General features: G+C 45.8%; 2 protein-coding genes across 3 annotated transcripts in view; one reads left to right on the top strand and one right to left on the bottom strand.

The window, feature by feature from the left end:
• Positions 1 to 18,352, top strand: part of ESCO1 (establishment of sister chromatid cohesion N-acetyltransferase 1) — a 96,671-nt gene that overhangs the window by 74,865 nt on the left and 3,454 nt on the right. The gene's annotated exons all lie outside the window — the stretch shown is intronic.
• Positions 1,401 to 18,352, bottom strand: part of GREB1L (GREB1 like retinoic acid receptor coactivator) — a 278,077-nt gene continuing 261,125 nt past the window's right edge. Inside the window, exons 28-35 of the mRNA XM_062201447.1 lie at positions 18,047 to 18,208; positions 17,724 to 17,928; positions 10,502 to 10,667; positions 8,496 to 8,723; positions 7,535 to 7,676; positions 5,746 to 5,946; positions 2,716 to 2,854; positions 1,401 to 1,745 (exon numbers count right to left, since the gene is read on the bottom strand). Of these exons, the coding sequence (XP_062057431.1) occupies positions 1,582 to 1,745; positions 2,716 to 2,854; positions 5,746 to 5,946; positions 7,535 to 7,676; positions 8,496 to 8,723; positions 10,502 to 10,667; positions 17,724 to 17,928; positions 18,047 to 18,208 (1,407 nt within the window). The 3' untranslated portion in view covers positions 1,401 to 1,581. The remainder of the gene's footprint in view (positions 1,746 to 2,715; positions 2,855 to 5,745; positions 5,947 to 7,534; positions 7,677 to 8,495; positions 8,724 to 10,501; positions 10,668 to 17,723; positions 17,929 to 18,046; positions 18,209 to 18,352) is intronic.

The following is an 18,352-nucleotide window of genomic DNA, read 5'->3' as shown; positions in this document are numbered from 1 at the left end:
TAAAAATGGGGTTAAAAGAAATTGTTCGTTTCAGAATACATTTAAAGCATCATAAGTAGATCTCCAGAATCATTCTCACTCCAGTACACTGCATCTCCATTAACTGTAAACCCTTTGTTAGCACAGGATCATGAAGCTGGTCAGGTAACACTCTGTTTTACGTAAATGCAGGCTCAGTGGACACCTTTCATTCGTGTGGGTGACAAGATCAATGCCAGTAAAAATGGTCCTTTTAAGTGGAAGATAAAGAGTGATGGGCTGAGAAAATCAAGAGATTGTGTAATAATGAGAATGGGCGTAATTAAAGTGTATACTGCCAGTAGACTTAGTTCTAGAACATTCTCTAAAATCTTTTTGGTTACGATACTTGGTGTGAAATCTGTAGACACAAACATTTGGAGACATCTGCTGGTTTTTGTGAGTCAAAAAGCCTTCATGGAATCTTCCTGACTCCCCGTACAAGAGTCACTGGTGGGGTTAAGTAAAACAGTTATCTCTCTATGGCTCTATTTCCCTTTACAGCAGTTTATGTTGTCAGTGTAAGGCCGCTGACACTCAGTGTCCTTTAAAGGAAACTTTGCTCGAGTCTCTGAAAGGAAATGAACTAGTTCTACTCCACAACAGAACCTTAGCCTGCCTTGAGCTTTGCTGGTGCCAACTGCTTAATTCCAACCAAAACAGCGTGGGTGCAGGTTAACTGTTGAAAGCTTCTGAACTGGCTCAACTAAATCAGCTAAATGTATTCTTACTGTTCCTTTCTAACATTCAGAGTGGCAGAAACCTATTTAATATGGTCACAAATCTGGCCTAAGGTTATTCACTGTTGCATGTTCTCATAGACATGGTGTGCTTAAAGACCAGCAACATTTTAAAGAATGGGGAAAAGCAAAGGACTTAAGCCAGGAGAAGCCACATAAATGCACGCACACAATGTCTGCTCTGCATTTACCAATTTGCTTGTTCAGTTTAAATAGTAAACTTTAAACTCCTGTGGAAATTTGCCAAAAGTTTCAATACGTATAAGATTATAAATCTTAAACTAACACTGCACAGAGAAAGACAAAGCTACTTTTTTTTTTTTTAAATACAAATATCTTCTACATTCTATCATTCAGACCCCTGAGTAATACTGTACCGAAGTACAGCTCTGAAGAGAAACTGAGGGTTCAGGCCTCGAACGTTAATCTTCAATGAATTCCACACCAACAGTGTGAGTCTCTTGTCACATTCAAGCTAGCTCGTGCGCAGAGTCCGTTTCCCATAACACAGTGTAGTAGAAAAATGCCAGCTCCATGTTTGTTCTCCAAAGTGAATCCTCTGGATCCCACGGGCAGACCACTGCTTAAGGAACTGAATAACTGCCTAGGGTGGAGTTACCCCAAGTTTAAGGTCCTGTAAGTAGAACTGAAGAAGAGTGACGTCCCCAAAGACCTGGGGCGGCTTTGGGGAGTTCTTTGGAGAATAGACACGTATGTTGCACTTCGCTCCTCAGTGATTGTACTTTAAAGAAAAAAAAATGCCCAGTGTTTCTGTCCCTCCCCACCTAGGCATCCCATTGCTGTTTTCGTTCTCTCCAAAAGCTCAAACGTGGCGTCCAGTAAGAAAGAAGAGAGGTTTGTCGTCACTGCTGTTCGCAGTCTGAAACTCGTCCCTCAGGCGAAACTGCCACTCGTCCTCCAGCTCTAAGCGGACAATGGTCTGGCGTAAGGAGCTTCTATCCTGGCAGATGACGCACAGCGTAGCACCTTGGGGGGAGGGGGGGAGGCAGAAATGCGTCTCAGGCTCGGGCTGAATTTCTAACGAGCTTTACCACTTCTAGTTGCGTTTCTGCGCTAATGTTAACATCTGAGGACCAACATACAGGTGAGGAACTCAACTGCTCAGTTTAATTTATGTTGAGTAAGTGGTTTCAGAAATGCAAAGGCTTAGAAGGATGTAAAGTGGGAAGTCTCCCCAAAACAGGATCCCATCCCTGTGGTAACCAACGGTAAAACCAGTCCACGTTAAAACACGTACATGTTTCTAGGCTTCTTGGTGTTTTCTCTGGGGTGCAGTTTATCTCGACACTGCTGGACTGGAGAATTCCTTGTGAGGGCACCAGAGCGCCTCTCCTGTGCCTTTTAGGATGCATCGTGGCATCCCTGGCTTCTGCCCGCCTTCTGTCAGTAGCCCCGGCACAGAAACAGCCGTACAGCTCTGTGTTCTCATACGCTGCACGTGATAGTCTTGACCTCACTTTTTTCCACTTACCTCAAAGGTCACCCTGTGAGGATGATTTCGGGAGCTTAATAACGCAGTTTGTTATCAGGCAAATTAGCTCTTTCTCTGGCATATACCTACTAAAGCAACATCAGTTTCTGTACCAGAATAATAAATAGGAGTTTCTACCTGCGGATGCAGTTAGACACACTGCTATTGATTTCTGACCCAGGCAGCACATTTGAATTATTAGAGTGTGTACCAGCCATGTGTACATGTACTGGTGGACTCACTAACCTGATATAAAGCTAGATTATAGTGGCAGAACCCTATTTAATATGGTCACAAATCTGGCTGTTCAGCTGGACTTCAGATAGCAGTAGCCTTGGTTTAAAATCAAGGTATTCAAATTATCAGCAAAACTCAATGTTAATGCTTTTCAAAAAGATATCTTTTACCTCTATATTTTGTGCAGTGGGAACTGGTAGCATTCACAAGATTCTAAATACGACTTACCTTTTAGAAACTTAAATTTCTTAAGAAGATCAGCACCTACAAAAGAGTCACAGAGGTACAAGAGGAGTCCACTGAAAAACACCCCTTCACAGTTGACGTTGCTGGAGTGGGGTCTGGAGCTGACGTAGCACACGGCCACCTGCATGAGCAAGCAGAATTGCTGAGCACCGCGGGAGCCAGCGGGACATCTGCACCCTAGCTGGAAGAGGCAGGATCCTCCTCCTCACTTCAGGCTAAGGTCAGGGAGATGAAGGTATCTTAGTGTTAATGTAAGTGGGCTGGTTATCTGAGGTTTGTACCCTTACTTCGTGTGCCCAGCTTTAGGTGTTTTTTTTTTTTTAATTTGATTTACTATTTGAACGGCACAGTGAGAGTGTGAGACTGAGAGCAAGAGAGAGCGAGCTGCCATCCACTAGTTCATGCCCCAAATGGTCACAAGGCTGGGGCTGAGCCAGGCCGAAGTCGAGAACTGGACCTTTACCCAGGTCTCCAATGTGGGTGGCAGAGGCTTAAGCACTTGGACCATCTTCTGTCGCCTTCCCAGGCCATTAGCAGGGAAGCAGAGCAGTCAGGACTCGAACCAGCACCCACATAGGATGCAGGTATCACAGGCAGCGGCTTAACCCACTTGAGCTTATTTCTAAAGCCCCTTTAGCTGTTTCTAAAGCTTATTTCTCACTAATAAAGAACTGTGGTTAGATAAATTGATACTAAGAAACAACAACAAACCCTTCCATCTAAGAGTATATAATAAATAAAAAATCAGTTTTCCACAAAAAGGCATATTTAAGAAAGATAGGTTTACATTAAAGAATTATATTTGCAGTCAGCTTTTCATTTAGATATGCTTTTCAATTGTATCAATGTAAAACAGTACTTGAATTAAAGCTTTTAGCTTTGTATGGCTTCCAATATAGAAGATAACTTTACAAAAATTACAGGGACGTGAATAAGATAGTTGGGAGGGAGAATGATGGGGGAGCAGGAGTTTGGGTTAGTGGTTAAGATGCCAATTAAAAAATTACGTTTTTGCAAAAATTAAGGAGGAGGTTTGAGAGAGGGATGGGGAGAGAGGGAAGTATGATTATCTTAGAACTGTACCTATGAAATGCATATCTGTTCTCTTTATATTAATAAAAAACTTTTTTTTTTTAAAAAGTGTGGATTAAGATTCTTGCGTCCAGATCAGAGCACCTGGGTGTGAGTCTCAGTTCTGGCTCCTCACTGATTTCCTGCTACTGCAGACCCTGGGAGGCAGCAGTAATGGCTCAAGTCATTGAGTTTGACACTCGGCGTAAGAGCTCGAGGTCCAGGCTGCCAGGTTTACTTGGCCCAGCCCCAGCTATTGCTGGTATTTAGGGCGCAAACCAGCAAATGAGAGCATATTCTCTCTGTGCCTCTCAAATAAGTTTTAAAAGGGGGGAGGGGATGGCCACATGTGTGGGCCAGTCTGTGTGAGTTCTCCCATTTGGTAGCCATAGGAAACTGCAGTTTCCTTCAGTTTTCTGAAAAAGTACCTGTTTCATAGGGCTATTTTGTGGATTAAATAATTAACATAAACCACTTTGTAAGTATTCAGTAAATGCTGTTAGCAGTAATAGTGAAATATTGTTTAATGCTTAGAGCCCTGGACTCTGGAGTAGGTGAAATGGAGGCTGGGGTTAGGTGCATAACCTACATGGATAACATAAAAGGGATGGCATCTGCTTGGCTTTAAGCTTCCGTGTACCTCCCAAATTCTACAATTCATGGACCAACCCATAGTGTAGACTGTTGAAACATCATTAAAAGGACAATGTAAAATGTTTACACTGTATTCAATTTGGAAACTTAACAGTTATATTTCCATGTTAAGAGTATATGTTCATCAATATATACAAAGAAAAGACCCTGGAAGGAAGTGTAGTACACCCAGGTGGTATGTTCCTGTTACAGGTGGTTTTATATGGAGCCATCAAAAAAATTCATGGAAAATGTGCATTATGAAAACACTGTGCATGGATTTTAAAACTTTTTATACTAAAACTTATTTTTATTCCATTTTCCATGAGCTTTTTGAAGTGCCTTCATTATACCTCTTCCTTATTTTTAAAATCTCATTGCAAGGATATATTGCATGGATGAATGAAGTAGAATACTGCTTGCTTTTAAGAAGAATACTAAGGGAAAGCTTAGTGGAGGAAGCCTGGAGGTAGGTACAAGTGGCAACTAAAGAAAAAACTGGGGCCGGCGCCGCGGCTCACTTGGCTAATCCTCCGCCTGTGGTGCCGGCACCCTGGGTTCTAGTCCTGGTTGGGGTGCCGGATTCTGTCCAGGTTGCTCCTCTTCCAGTCTAGCTCTCTGCTGTGGCCCAGGAAGGCAGTGGAGGATGGCCCAAGTGCTTGGGCCCTGCTCCCGCACGGGAGACCAGGAGGAAGCACCTGGCTCCTGGCTTCTGATTGGCCGGCCACAGCGCGCCACCAGAGTGGCCACTTGGGGGGTGAACCAATGGAAGGAAGACCTTTCTCTCTGTCTCTCTCACTGTCTCACTCTGCCTGTCCCCCCAAAAAAATAAATAACCAAACAAACACTAAAATTGTTAACATAAGACCTCAGAGGTGAGGTTGAGAAATGGCAGCTATAAAGATCTCTAGTAGGACGTGTTTATTCAGTAACCGTTGAGTTCCTCAGTGGTCCACAGCCGTGGCCTGTGACAGTCTGGATAATTCCTGCGTGGTCTGGTGCGTGGTAAGACAAGTCGGAGCAAGCAGCTGCTTTTCTGCCCCAGGTCATCAGGGGCGGCCTCTCAGGAGCTGACCTCTGAGCTGAGCTGGGAATGCCCGTGGGCTCCTTTTGTAGAGGCGCTGCAGGTCTGGGCAGGGACACGTGCCGTCACAGCCTGTGTGAGCCCTGGGGTAAGTGTGTCCCAGGCTCCTTTTGGACACCATTTGAATGACAAAACAACAGAGCCCAAAATGGCTGGTCTAGAAGTGGCTGGATGGGGAAAGCGCAGTACTAGCCGTACGCCCACGCGCACCACGAGCACCTCACCTCATGTCCGATGTTAAGGTAGCAGTCGATGGCCAGCACGGGACTCTTGAAGTTACGGATGGCTTTGGGGAAGAGTTTATAGGACGCGTGCTGAAGGAACTTCTCCAGGAGAAACTGCGCGGGGGCTGCCAGCAGCGTGTGTTCACTGTCGGGAGCACAGACGTACTGAAGGGGCAAGATGGGTGCTAGGCTCTCCGACACCTAGAATGAGCCAAGACGATCATGGGAAACACGTCCGTCATTGAACGAAAGGCCCAAGAAAACACTGGACTGAATCATAGCCATCCCCCCTTCTGCACAGAGGATGTGTTCCAAGACTCCAAGTGGCTCCCTGAACCATGGGTAGTACTAATCCCAATGTATATTGATTTAATTACAAAATAGGCACAAGAAGAGATTAACAGCTAATTATGAAGTAGAAATAATAAGAGCAAGGTGTTGTCCTAAGAGTTATGTTACTGTGGTCTGTAATCAGTGTCATGACGAATACTCGTGTTTTTGGACACAGGTGACAGTGTGGAAAGTGAAGTGGTGGCTAAGAGGGTTCTACTGTAAGAACAGCAGCGCAGGGACAGGTTCATTTCAAGTATCTGTCATTTTGGGGTCAAGATTTTTTACCCCCCTCTCTTTGGGGATATTACAATAAGGATTTAGCAAAAATAACACAGGGCCAGGAGAGTGGAAAGTAGGCTTTAAAAAAAAAAATTTTACTGTATTTAACAAATAATAGTGTAAGGCCCTACAGGAAGTTGCTTATGATACTGCTGGTGTGAGTGGGTTAAACCCTGTCTCGTCTCGGGGCTGGCATGGGTTAGGTTTCCACCTACAGTGCCGGCATCTGATAAAGATGCCAGTTCAAGTCCTGGCTGCTCCACTTCCGATCTAGCTCCCTACTAATGGCCTGGGAAAGCAATAGAAGATGGCCCAAGTCCTTGCGCCCCTGCACCCGGAAGAAGCTCCTGGCTCCTGGCTTTGTTTCAGCCCAGCTCCAGCCTTTGCGGCCATCTGGAGAGTGAATTAGTGGATAGAAGACCTCTCTGTCCCTCTGTAACTCTGCCTCTCAAATAAATCAATCAATCTAAAAAAAATCTGTCTCATCTGAAACAAAAAAGCAAAGAGACTCAGAGCTCCAGCCAAATGATAAATTCATAATCTATTCAGAAGGGCGAGGGAGGTGGAATTCTCTGCACAGGTTTTACTCTGTATTATTAGCCATTTAAAAAGGTCTGCTAAAGGGGCCCATGCTGCGACATAGCAGGTTAAGCTGCTTTCTACAGTGCCTGCATCCAGTAGGGGCACCAATTTGCTCCTGGAAGAAGCTTCTGGCTCCTGGCTCCAAACTGGCCCAGCCCCAGCTGTTGTGACAATTTGGGGAATGAACCAGCTGATGGAAGACCTCTCCCTCCTCCTCTCCCTCTCCCTCTCTGCCTTTCAAATAAATTAATCTTAAAAAAATTAAAAATAAAGAGTCTGCTAAAATAACCAAACCTTTCACGTATTATATAAAGAGTATAAAAATGGAACGTTTACCATTTTGAAACGAAAGCTCTGATGGAAGTGTTGACGCTTAAATATAAAACGTGATCTCACTGAATTAGCAACTTACTGTTCGGCTCTGGCTAGGTCCTCAGGAACAGAAATGAAACTTCCAGTCTGACAATAGGAACTCCCCTGTGTTAATTCGCTTTCACGTCACGTGGAGAGTGCCTAATGCCAGTGTCTAATAACCGAGGCATTTTTACGCAATCACTGCTTGTTTTCAAAAGTGGGCTCAAGCTTGCAAACTCACCATGATCTTTGGTTTAATGATGAAGTCCCGTTGCCCGCCAACCTGGACATGCTTCTTCATGAGACTGAAGTTATTAAAGCGGCAGATGAGCAGGCCACTACTGTTTGTCCTCAGGTTGAAGTCCACATCTTCACAGAAGTACCTACATGTAACCAAGGGATGGGTTTTTTCTTCTGACTGTGTCACATCTCAGCCCCGACCGCACGCGAACTGTGCAGCAGAGGTCAGGAGAGGGCCTAGAGCAGCTGCACCCGCTAGGAACTGGCCCACCCAGCACTGACCTGTCAGGATCCTAAGTTGTTCAAGGAAGGAGGACCTGAGATGATTTTTGTCTCAGATACATACAGGGTTTTGTGTTTAAAGAAAAAAATTAAAAAAAAAAAATGCTAGCCATGAACATGATGAAACATTGGCCAGATGTAAAAGAGAAGTGAAAGTAGCAGTTATTCTAATTGCCACAATTCTAGGGGCGACCCAAAGGACTACCTGGGTCCTTGGGGATTTTTCAGGAACAAGCACACCCAGGAAGCAAGGTGGGGGCTAGCCTGCTCATTTCCACTTGCTGCGTTTTTCCTGCAGGATCCAGATCTCTCAGTCTAACATTTGGGGGGAGGGGTGGCCTGCCGAGTTCTAAGAGGTGAATGAGAATTTAGTCTTCATGTTTGTGGGGCCACACACTGATCCGTGACAGCTTGACCGAGTTCCCTGAAAGCCAGATGTGCTTTCTAAGCATCTCGCACTGTAGCCCCTTTCACCAGGGGCCTAGGGCCAATGGGAGGGTGGTGAAGGGGCACAACGTGGGGCTTGCGATTCCCTCTCCCCTTGCTCCATGGAGGAGTTTCTTAGCTTCTCAACGACACATAAAACTACTACAGAGCAGTAAAACTACTATAGAGGCTGCAGAGGGGCCAAGGCGACCAGCAGCCATCAGGGCTCCCCACATGTATGAGGCCCGCCCTACCTGTTGAAGTCATACTGCACGTTCTGCGTCAGGTCTATGTTGAGGAGGATGAAATCATGCACGTGGCACCTAGAGAAGGGGGCCTTTAGGCTCTGGGACGTCAGCTTGCTGCTCCACTTCTGTATGCCCAAGATTGCGTAGTGGACGATCTTTGGGGTGGCTTCAATGTGCTGCAAGACACTCTTTAAGGACACGTTCTTACTGGAAATTCCCGCTTCCATGGGCTGGCTAGGAAATACAAAGTTCATTGATATAAGAAGTTGCTAGAGACTGCGGAAGAAAGAACCATTTATGAAGGGCCAACCCTGCTGTATACTAGCTATGCTATAGAAGATACGAGATGCTTTTCTTTGAGTTAGCCTGGAATGAAAAAGAATGTCAAGTGCAGTGTTCCTGCACTATCACTATTAACTTAAGCCTCGCCTTTATGGGGTGGGGCTTATCCTAGTTAGAGAAAGAAAGGAGTTCATATTTCAAATGAATATTGAAGAGGTAGTGGAGGTTAGAAACACGGAAGTGTATTTCCTGGTTCTGCATAATAAGAATAGTTGAAAGCATCACTGGTTTCAAATCAAAATATGTGAGCTGGCAGGGACCTAAAGATCACCTGGCACAGTGTCTCAGTGGGGCTGCTGAACTTGGGGGGCTTTCTGGTGTAGGATGCTTCAATGTTTAGCATCCCCTGCTACTCAGGAACCCCCAGCCCACTCTGCATCAGTACTGTGACAGCCTAGGAAGGCAGTGCAGCAGGAGAACACTGGTCTGAGTCCAGCCATAATCTCACAAGTGGTAGAACTGAGACGTAGAATGACGTTCCGTGTCCACCCAGATAGCTGAGAAGCAAAACTGGGGCTAAAAACCAGGTCTCCTAAGTCAGATGCTAGCCATCTTTTAAAGAAATCATAGTGCCACAGCAGACTTACGGCTGGCCAATACTATGGTGCAGAAATGGTCCAGGGATTTAAAGGCACACTGAATAGCTAAGTTTAAAAAAAAAACAAAAAAAAAAAAACAAAAAAAAAAACACCTAAATCCCTACAAAAATCCTGGCTAAGTAAAGATTGCATCAGTTAGCACCCACACAGAAACACAGTGTAAAATACTGTTTCAGTGCTAGTTATAGCATTACTTCACATTGGACAACATATTAAGGACAGATCCCACCTGAGAAGTAAGTACACAGTGACTCCTGTTGCTGACTTAACAATTTGACACTCTTGTTTATGGCGTCAGTAATCTCCCTAGGCTCTAGTCATGAGTTGCCAAGGCTATGGAAGCCTTTTGAGTTCGCTGACTTCAATCTTATTCCGACAGGGTCATAGTCAAAGTGGAAGTTCTCTCCTCCCTTCGGAGAAAGGTACTTCCTTCTTTGATGGCCCCATTCTTTGCACTGGGATCTCACTAACAGAGATTTTTCATTTAGGTCTTTTTTTTTTTTTTTCCAGAGTGTCTTGGCTTTCCATGCCTAAAATACTCTCATGGGCTCTTCAGCCAGAGCCGAATGCCTTAAGGGCTGATTCTGAGGCCAGAGTGCTATTTAGGACATCTGCTATTCTATGAGTCTGCTGTGTATCCCGCTTCCCATGATGGATCATTCTCTCCCTTTTTGATTCTATGAGTTAGTATTGATTCTATGAGTTAGTCTTGTTTGTGTGATCCCTTTGACTCTTAGACCTATCAGTGTGATCAATTGTGAACTGAGATTGATCACTTGGACTAACTGATGTAATCTTTACTTAATATATACTAAATCTATCTTCTGCATATAAAGAGAATTGAAAATCTTGATGTGAATGGAATGGGAGAGGGAGCGGGAGATGGGAGGGGGGCGAGTGGGAGGGAAATTATTGGGGGAGGGAAGCCGTTGTAATCCATAAACTGTATTTTGGAAATTTATATTTACTAAATAGAAATAATAATAAAAAAAATCCTGGCTAATCATGTTGCTCTGTGAAGTTGTCCTATCTCCATGGGCACCTGCAGCCAGCACTGGGAAGTGTCACTACCTGGTCTGCTCCTGAACACTGTGAATGTTCCACAGGACGCACGAGTCATCCATCACCACGATGAAGGGCCAGACGCACTGGCGCTTCACTCCCAGCTCCTCCAGGCGGTTCCTCTCCAGCTCTAGGTTGTGATAGGACAGCTCCTTAATGAGGAACCTGGCGGCACCTGGAAGGCAGCACAACAAGCTACACACCCTTCCCTCGGGCTGGGACGGAGCCTCACCCACAGCTCCCAGGCTCCACAGCCCTGCCTGTTCCCATGGCAACCATGTGGGTAGGGCCCAACCAAACATTTCGAACAGTGGTTCTCAAACCAGTGTGAACGGAGGCACCGGAAGTCAGTGTGAGATGTGGCTTCCCAGAGCCCATCAGCAGAGATTCACTTCAGCAGGCGGTGAAGGGCCAGAAACCAGAGTGGTCCTCACAACGCAGCTGATGCATGAACGGCACGCCCGTGAGGACTGGGAGAACTTAGTTTCCCCGATGGGACAAAGGTACTGTATATATCAAGTGCCTCTCACATGTCCTGCACTAGGGAGGGGCCAGGCTGTGCTGAAGGGGGAGCCACTCCTGATGTGCCCTGCTGCAGAGACCTTCAGGAAGTTAGTATTGTCTGAAATGCATTCTCAAAACCGGCACCCTAGGCCAGAAGCCAAACGGTATGGTAGCATGAGAGAGAGAGTGGACTGCAGCCACACTGGCTGCATGTGGGCTGATGCCACTATTTTCTAGCTGTGTGGCCCACAACAAGCTAACTGCACTGTGCCTTGGCTCAGGGTGGCTGTGTGGTACTTGGGATTGAGCCTAGCACCCAAAAGGACTCAAAGTTAGCGATTCTTATATGATGATCATTAGGAATTAGCCAAGTTTTACGAATGTGCCACCCTAAGCCAGCATCCCATATGGGCGCCAGTTTGTGTGTCCTGGCTGTTCCACTTCGGTCCAGCTCCCTGCTAACGGCCTGGTGTTCAGGCCCCTGCTATACTTCTGGGAGACCTGGAAGAAGCTCCTGGCTCCTGCCTTCAGCCCAGCTCAGTGCTGGCAGTTGCGACCATCTGGGGAGTGAACCAGCAGATGGAAGATCTTGGTCTCCTTGTAACTCTTTCAAATAAATAAATAAATCTTTTTTAAAAAATAAAATGAAATGAAAGTATAAATAATTAAACAAAGCAGGGGGCAGGCATTGTGGTGCAGAGGGTTAAGCTGCTGCTTGGGATACCTTCCTCCCATATTGGGGGGCTGGTTTGGGTCCCAGCTACTTTGCTTCTGATTCAACTTCTTGCTATTGCATCTTGGAGGTAGCAGGCAATAGCTCAAGTATTTAAGTCCCTGCCTCCCACGTGGAAGACCCAGATGGAGCTCCTGGCTCCTGGCTTCAGCCTGGTTCCCCCAGCTGTTGTGGGGCATTGGGAGAATGAAACAGCAGATGAAAGATTGATCTGTCTCTGCTTTTCACATAAGTAAACTTTTTTTAAAGAAATGAAGCAAACAAAGTTATTAAGTCTATGGGGGATACTCAAAATTAATAGATCAAAAGGAAATACTGGGATTTAGGAAAATCTGCCTTCCAAGAACAGGAACATGTTGGCACTCTCAACACAGTAAGGGCCATGTATGAAAAGTCCTCAGCTAATATGATTGTGGCGGTAAAAAACTGAAAGGTTTCCCTCTAAGGTCAGGAACCATTTAAGGAATTCCACCTCTACTATTTCTATTTAACATAGCATCAGAAGTCCACACCAGAGCAACTAGGAAAGAAAAAAATGTATTCAAGTTGGAAAGGAAAAGTAAAATTATCCCTGTTTCCAGACAACATGGGCAGAAAACTCAAAAAATTTCACAAAGTTAGGATAAATGATTTCAGCAAAGCTGCAGATCCAAATCACCAAAAAACAATTGCATTTCTACACACCAACAATGTGCAATGTAAAACAGTTTCATTTAGGATAGCATAAAAATACTATAAATAAAAAAACCACCAACAAGGCAAAATAATTACACACAGTGGAAATTACAAAACATTGCTAACAGAAATTAAACACCAGTAAGTGGACAGACATCCTGTGTTCTAAGAATACTGTATTGTTAGCTGTCAGTACTAACCAAGGTGATCAATATTATTTAATCCCTATCAAAATCTCTGACATTTTTGGGGCCAGCGCCGCGGCTCAATAGGCTAATCCTCCGCCTGTGGCGCTGGCACCCCGGGTTCTAGTCCTGGTTGGGGTGCCAGATTCTGTCCCGGTTGCCCCTCAGGCCACCTCTCTGTTGTGGCCAGGGAGTGCAGTGGAGGATGGCCCAAGTCCTTGGGCCCTGCACCCGCATGGGAGACCAGGAGAAGCACCTGGCTCCCGGCTTCTGATCAGCACAGTGCACCTGGCGCAGCAGCCATTGTGTGTGTGGGGGGGTGAACCAACAGCAAAGGAAGACCTTTCTGTCTCTCTCTCTCACTGTCCACTCTGCCTGTCAAAAAAAAAAAAATTGACATTTTTGAAGAAATAGAAAAATCTATGCTTAAATTTGTAGAGAACCTCAGGTGACTAAACAGTCAAAACAATCTTTAAAAAAATGAGGGACAGGCATTGTAGTACAGCCATGTGGGACGCCTGCACCCCACATTATAGTACAGCCGTGTGGGACGCCTGCACCCCACATTGTAGTACAGCCGTGTGGGATGCCTGCACCCCACACTGGAGTCCAGGCCACTCCATGCTTTTGACTGAGCTGCTGGTGAATGTACCAAGTAGTTGAATTCCCTTCACCCACATAGGACCCAATATGGGATTCCTGCTTCTGGCTTCAGCATATTCTAACCCTGGCTGTTGTAGGAGTGAGCTAGTATATGGAAGATCAGTCTTCCTTTGCTTCTGCCCCTCTGTCAGTTTGCCTTTTAAATTAAAAAAAAAAAAAACCTTTAAAAAAAGACTTGAACTTAAGTAATACTTTTGATTTCAAAACTTAAAGCAGAGTCTAGCTTTGTTGTGCAGTGGATTGAGCTACTACCTGCAATGCCAGTATCCCATGTGAACACCCATTTGAGTCCTGGCTGCTTCACTTCCATGCAGCTCCCTGTTAATGTGCCTGGGAAAGCAGTGGAAGATGATCCAAGTGCTTGGGCCTGGGCCCCTGCCACCCATGTTGGAGGCTCAGATGGAGTTCCAGGCTTCTGGCTTCTGGGTCGTTGTACCCATTTGGAGAGTAAACCAATGGATGGAAGATCAATTGATCTTTCTCTTTTTCCCTTCTTCCCTTTCCCTTACTCTGCCTTTTGAACAAAATAAAAATAAACCTTAAAAAAAAAAACTTACACAAAGGTTTTTATAATCAAAGAAGTGGAATGGTAGCATAAAGATAGTCATGTAGAGGCCAGAAGTAAACCCTCACATACAACTAAAAACCAAATGATCTTGAAAAAGATGCCAGTGCCATTCAGTAGGGGAAGGATGGTCTCTTGAACAAACGGTGTTGAGAAAACATTCAGAAGAATCAAGTCAGACCCTTGCCTTATGTCTTGTATAAGAAGTAAATCGAGGCCAGCGCCGTGGCTTAACAGGCTAATCCTCCGCCTTGCGGCGCTGGCACACCGGGTTCTAGTCCCGGTTGGGGCACCGGACTCTATCCCGGTTGCACCTCTTCCAGGCCAGCTCTCTGCTGTGGCCCGGGAAGGCAGTGGAGGATGGCCCAAGTGCTTGGGCCCTGCACCTGCAAGGGAGACCAGGAGAAGCTCCTGGCTTCGGATCAGCGAGATGCGCTGTCTGCAGCGGCCATTGGAGGGTGAACCAACGGCAAAAAGGAAGACCTTCCTCTCTGTCTCTCTCTCTCACTATCCACTCTGCCTGTCAAAAAAAAAAAAAAAAAAAAAAAGAAGTAAATCGAAATGAACCAAAGGTCTAAAAGCAAAGCTAGAGCGAGAAGCTATCTAGAAGACAACTTAGAGGAAGACTTCATGACACTGAATTTGGCAATCAGCTCCTGTGTGATATACTAAAAACAGACAACAAAAGGAAAAACAAAGTGAACTTCATCAAAATAAAAAAAACTTGTGCATCAAAGGATTTTCAATGGTGAAAAGGCAATCCACGGAATGGGAGAAAATAATTACAAAGAATGTATCTGATGGACTTAATATCCAGAATATTTGAAGAACTACTATAATTGAGCAACAATAAAATGACCCAAATGAAAAATGGGCAACGGATTATGAAGATACTTCTCTGAAGAAGATACATCGATGGCCAATAAACACAAAAAGACGCTCAACATTACTCATTAGAGGTCACAATGTAAGACCACAGCATGGGCGGGGATGTAGAGAAATTGGAACCCCTGTGCACTGGTGGGAATGTAAGACAGTACAGCCACTTTTGAAAAAAGTATGGTACAATTATTTTCAAAAGAATTACCATATAGTATAGGAATTCTACTTGGGTATATACTAATATTGAAGAGTATCTAAGAGATACTTGTATAATCTGTGTTCACAGAAGCACTAGTCACAACAGCCCAAAGATGGGAGCAGCCAAAGTGTCCACTGGCAGAATGGGTACACAAGATGTGGTGTATACAGCCTGAAGAGGAAATTCAGATACATGCTTAACCTTAAGGACTTTAGGATAAATGAATTTAGTCACAGGACAAATACCGATTTAGGACTCCACTAATCTGAGGTACTTAAGAGAAAGCTGAATGGCGGTTGCCAGGGGCTGGGAGGGAGAGATGAGGAGGTGTTGGTGGGTACACTTTTGCTTTTGAAAGAAGAAAACAGCTCTGGAGGTCTCTTTCACAGCACTATGTAGGGCACTTAACACTACTGAACTATACAGAAATAGTTAACATGGTAAATTTTATGCTTTAAAAAAATATTTATGTATTTGAAAGGCAGAGGCAGAGAGAGAGAGAGAAATTTTCCATCCACTGGTTCACCCCCCAGATGGCCACATCAGCCAGAGCTGGGCCAATCTGAGGCCTGAAGCCAGGAGCTTCTTCCAGGTCTCCCATGCAGGTGCAGAGGCCCAAGGACTTGGGCCATCTTCTGCTGCTTTCCCAGACAGAGAGCTGGATCGGAAGTAGACCAGCCAGTACTCAAACCAGTGCCCATATGGGATGCTGGCGTTGCAGACAGTGGCTTTACCCACTACAACACAGTGCCGGCTCCTAATTTTGTGTTTTTAATAAAAAATTTATTTCAGTTGCTTCCCAAATCATTGCAAAAATTAGCAAAACTGGCAATAAAGAAATTTTGATCTGGGTTAAGACTTTTTCTCCCAATGGTCAGTCAGACACAAAGAAGTAATTTGAAGATTATGTTCAAATAGAATAAAAGACTGCAGTTAGTTTGGGGATAAATGGTTCTGGGGAGGATAAAGAACCAGAAGTAGACAATAGCCTTGATTCATGTGACATAAGTTACAAACATGGAAACAAAAATTGCATTCAAAACAATAAAGCAGTTTCTGACACTATTTTAATTCCATATTTAGGTTATTAAAGTTTAAGGACTAAAAAGGGATAGAAAGGAGAATAAGAGGGGCCAGCGCTGTGGCATAGCGGGTAAAGCCACCGCCTGCAGTGCTGGCATCCCATATGGGCACTGGTTTGAGTCCTAGCTGCTTCACTTCCAATCCAGCTCCCTGCTAATGTGCCTGGGAAAGCAACAGAAGATGGCCCAGGTGACTTGTCTCCTGCACCCACATGGGAGACCTGGAGCTTCAGCCTGGCCCAGCCCTGGCTGTTGTGGCCATTTGGGGAGTCAACCAGCAGATGAAGATCTCTGTCTCTCCCTCTTTCTCTAGAACTCTACCTTCAAATAAACAAGTAAATATTACAAAAGAAGGGGAGGTGTTGTGTTTTGATACAGCAGGTAAAGACATCGCTTACAGCACCAGCATCCCATGCAGGCACCAGTTCAAGTTTTGGCTGCTCCACTTCCAATTCAGCTCCCTGCTAATGTGCCTGGGAAAGCAGCAGAAGATGGCCCAAGTGCTTGGGTCCCTGTATCTATGTGGGAGACCTGGATGAAGCTCCTGGCTTCCACCTGGCCCAGCCCTGGCCATTGTGGCCATGTGGGCAGTGAACCAGCGGATGGAAGATCTCTCTGTCCCTCTTTCTATCTCTCTGTAACTATGCCTTTCAAATAAAAAAAATATTTTTTTTTTAAAAAAAGGAGTAAGAAATGAAGAAACCTAGAGAAGAGGTAAAGACAGACAGGCACAAGGTGAAGCAGAAGCTACGTGGAAAGGGAGGAGAGGGAGATGGAGGGGATCCTTGAGAGGAGGAGCTTGTAGGGTCCAGGACATTACTAGGGGCAGGCAGTTGGCCTAGGGGTTAGGGTGCCTGTGTTCCACATTGGAGTGCTAGGTCTGATCGCTAGCTCTGGCTCCCGACTCCAGCTTCCTGATGCTACAGAGTAAGTTCCCAGCTCCTGGCTCTGGCTCTGGCTCTGGCTGCTCCTGACCTGGCCATTGGGGGCTTGGGGAAGTGAACCAATGGATGACAGCTTTCTCTGCCTCTCAAAAAAATATATAAACCTTCTGATCTACTGTGCATTTCAGCTCCAGGTTGGATGTTATTTCTTCCCTTTTAAGTGGGAATTAGCAGCTCTTGATCCTCAGCCCTTTTGAGACGTGGCACTGGGTTGGCCATTGAAGCTGGTGGGAAAACCCATTGAGGACTAGAGTGAGTGCAAGAAGTCCCCGGAGAGGGCAGCTGTAAGCCATGGGCTGTGGTTAGCGGCCTCCTGGCTAAGGCAAATGAGGGAGTTCTAGACACCTGCAGCACCTCCCACAGCTCTGACAGCCACTCAACCACCACGTTTGAGAAAACAGCCCACTGCTCTTAAACCCCACAGGGAAGAACAGGACAGAGATCTTCCAGGCACTTCTGCTGCCTCACAGGCAGTCAGGATGCTTCCAGCTCCCCTGTGGGATGGCAACTCAGAACCTGCCATGTGCTCTTTGGATGAGAATCAGTGCAGTCCATTCCGGGGCAAGGAGAACCACCAACTTCCCTCTCTCTCTGCCAGCTCTTGTCACTATTCTGTTCCTGCTCCAGGGTGCTCAGTCCAAAACAAAAACAAAAACAAAAACAAAACAAAACAAAACAGCCCTTTGGTTAGGAGGGCAGGACACTTTCCAGAGGCAGAACAATCTGCAAATGCCATGCCAGGGGCAGGGAGCTCAGTTTCTCTTCTCAGCCCTTGTGCCCAGCCCAGGGGGCCCCTTACCCACGCCTGCATTATTGAACATGCCGGGAAGCACCAGCATGATGTGGTTGGGCCAGTACTTGCGGTACAGCGGCATCTCATATTCTTTGACCACCAGCAGGTGGAGGTGGCTGATGCCCTCCATGGCGTGGAAAAGGTTTAGGAGGCCGTGCTCGTGGCGACCACTGGAAGGCGTGAAGATAGGGCTCTTGACCGCATTCAGATTCTGCTGAAAGGGGAACAAGAGATCAACAACGGAAAGCAAAACGCTTAGATGTGAGCAGCTCAGAGAGCCTGATCTAGCGCCGGCTTGGTAACCCCCGTGTCCAGACACCCTCACCCACCTTATCTGAAACCAGGGGCAGCCGCATGCTCTCCAGATGTTTGCCCTGCTTGCTGAAGACAAAATGGCTCTCTTTGGATTTGGGAATGATGAAATAGAGCTGAACCTCTTCTCCCAGCATCGAGGAAGAGAACGTGAAGGCATGAAGGGTGGAGTCCGACATCTACATTTGCAAAGAAGAAATGGGAGGGAGGGAACGTAAGCTCAGGGTTGCCAAGTGCCAGGCCGCTCCTCCAGGCTGTTACCAAGACAGGCAAATGAGGACTCAGGCCACCAGATCAGTCGGCTGTGAGCGCCATCATGTTAA

This window comes from Lepus europaeus, chromosome 9 (assembly GCF_033115175.1).
Source record: "Lepus europaeus isolate LE1 chromosome 9, mLepTim1.pri, whole genome shotgun sequence".
In the NCBI taxonomy this organism is placed as follows: Eukaryota; Metazoa; Chordata; class Mammalia; order Lagomorpha; family Leporidae; genus Lepus; species Lepus europaeus.
This window is presented reverse-complemented; position numbering and strand designations above follow the sequence as displayed.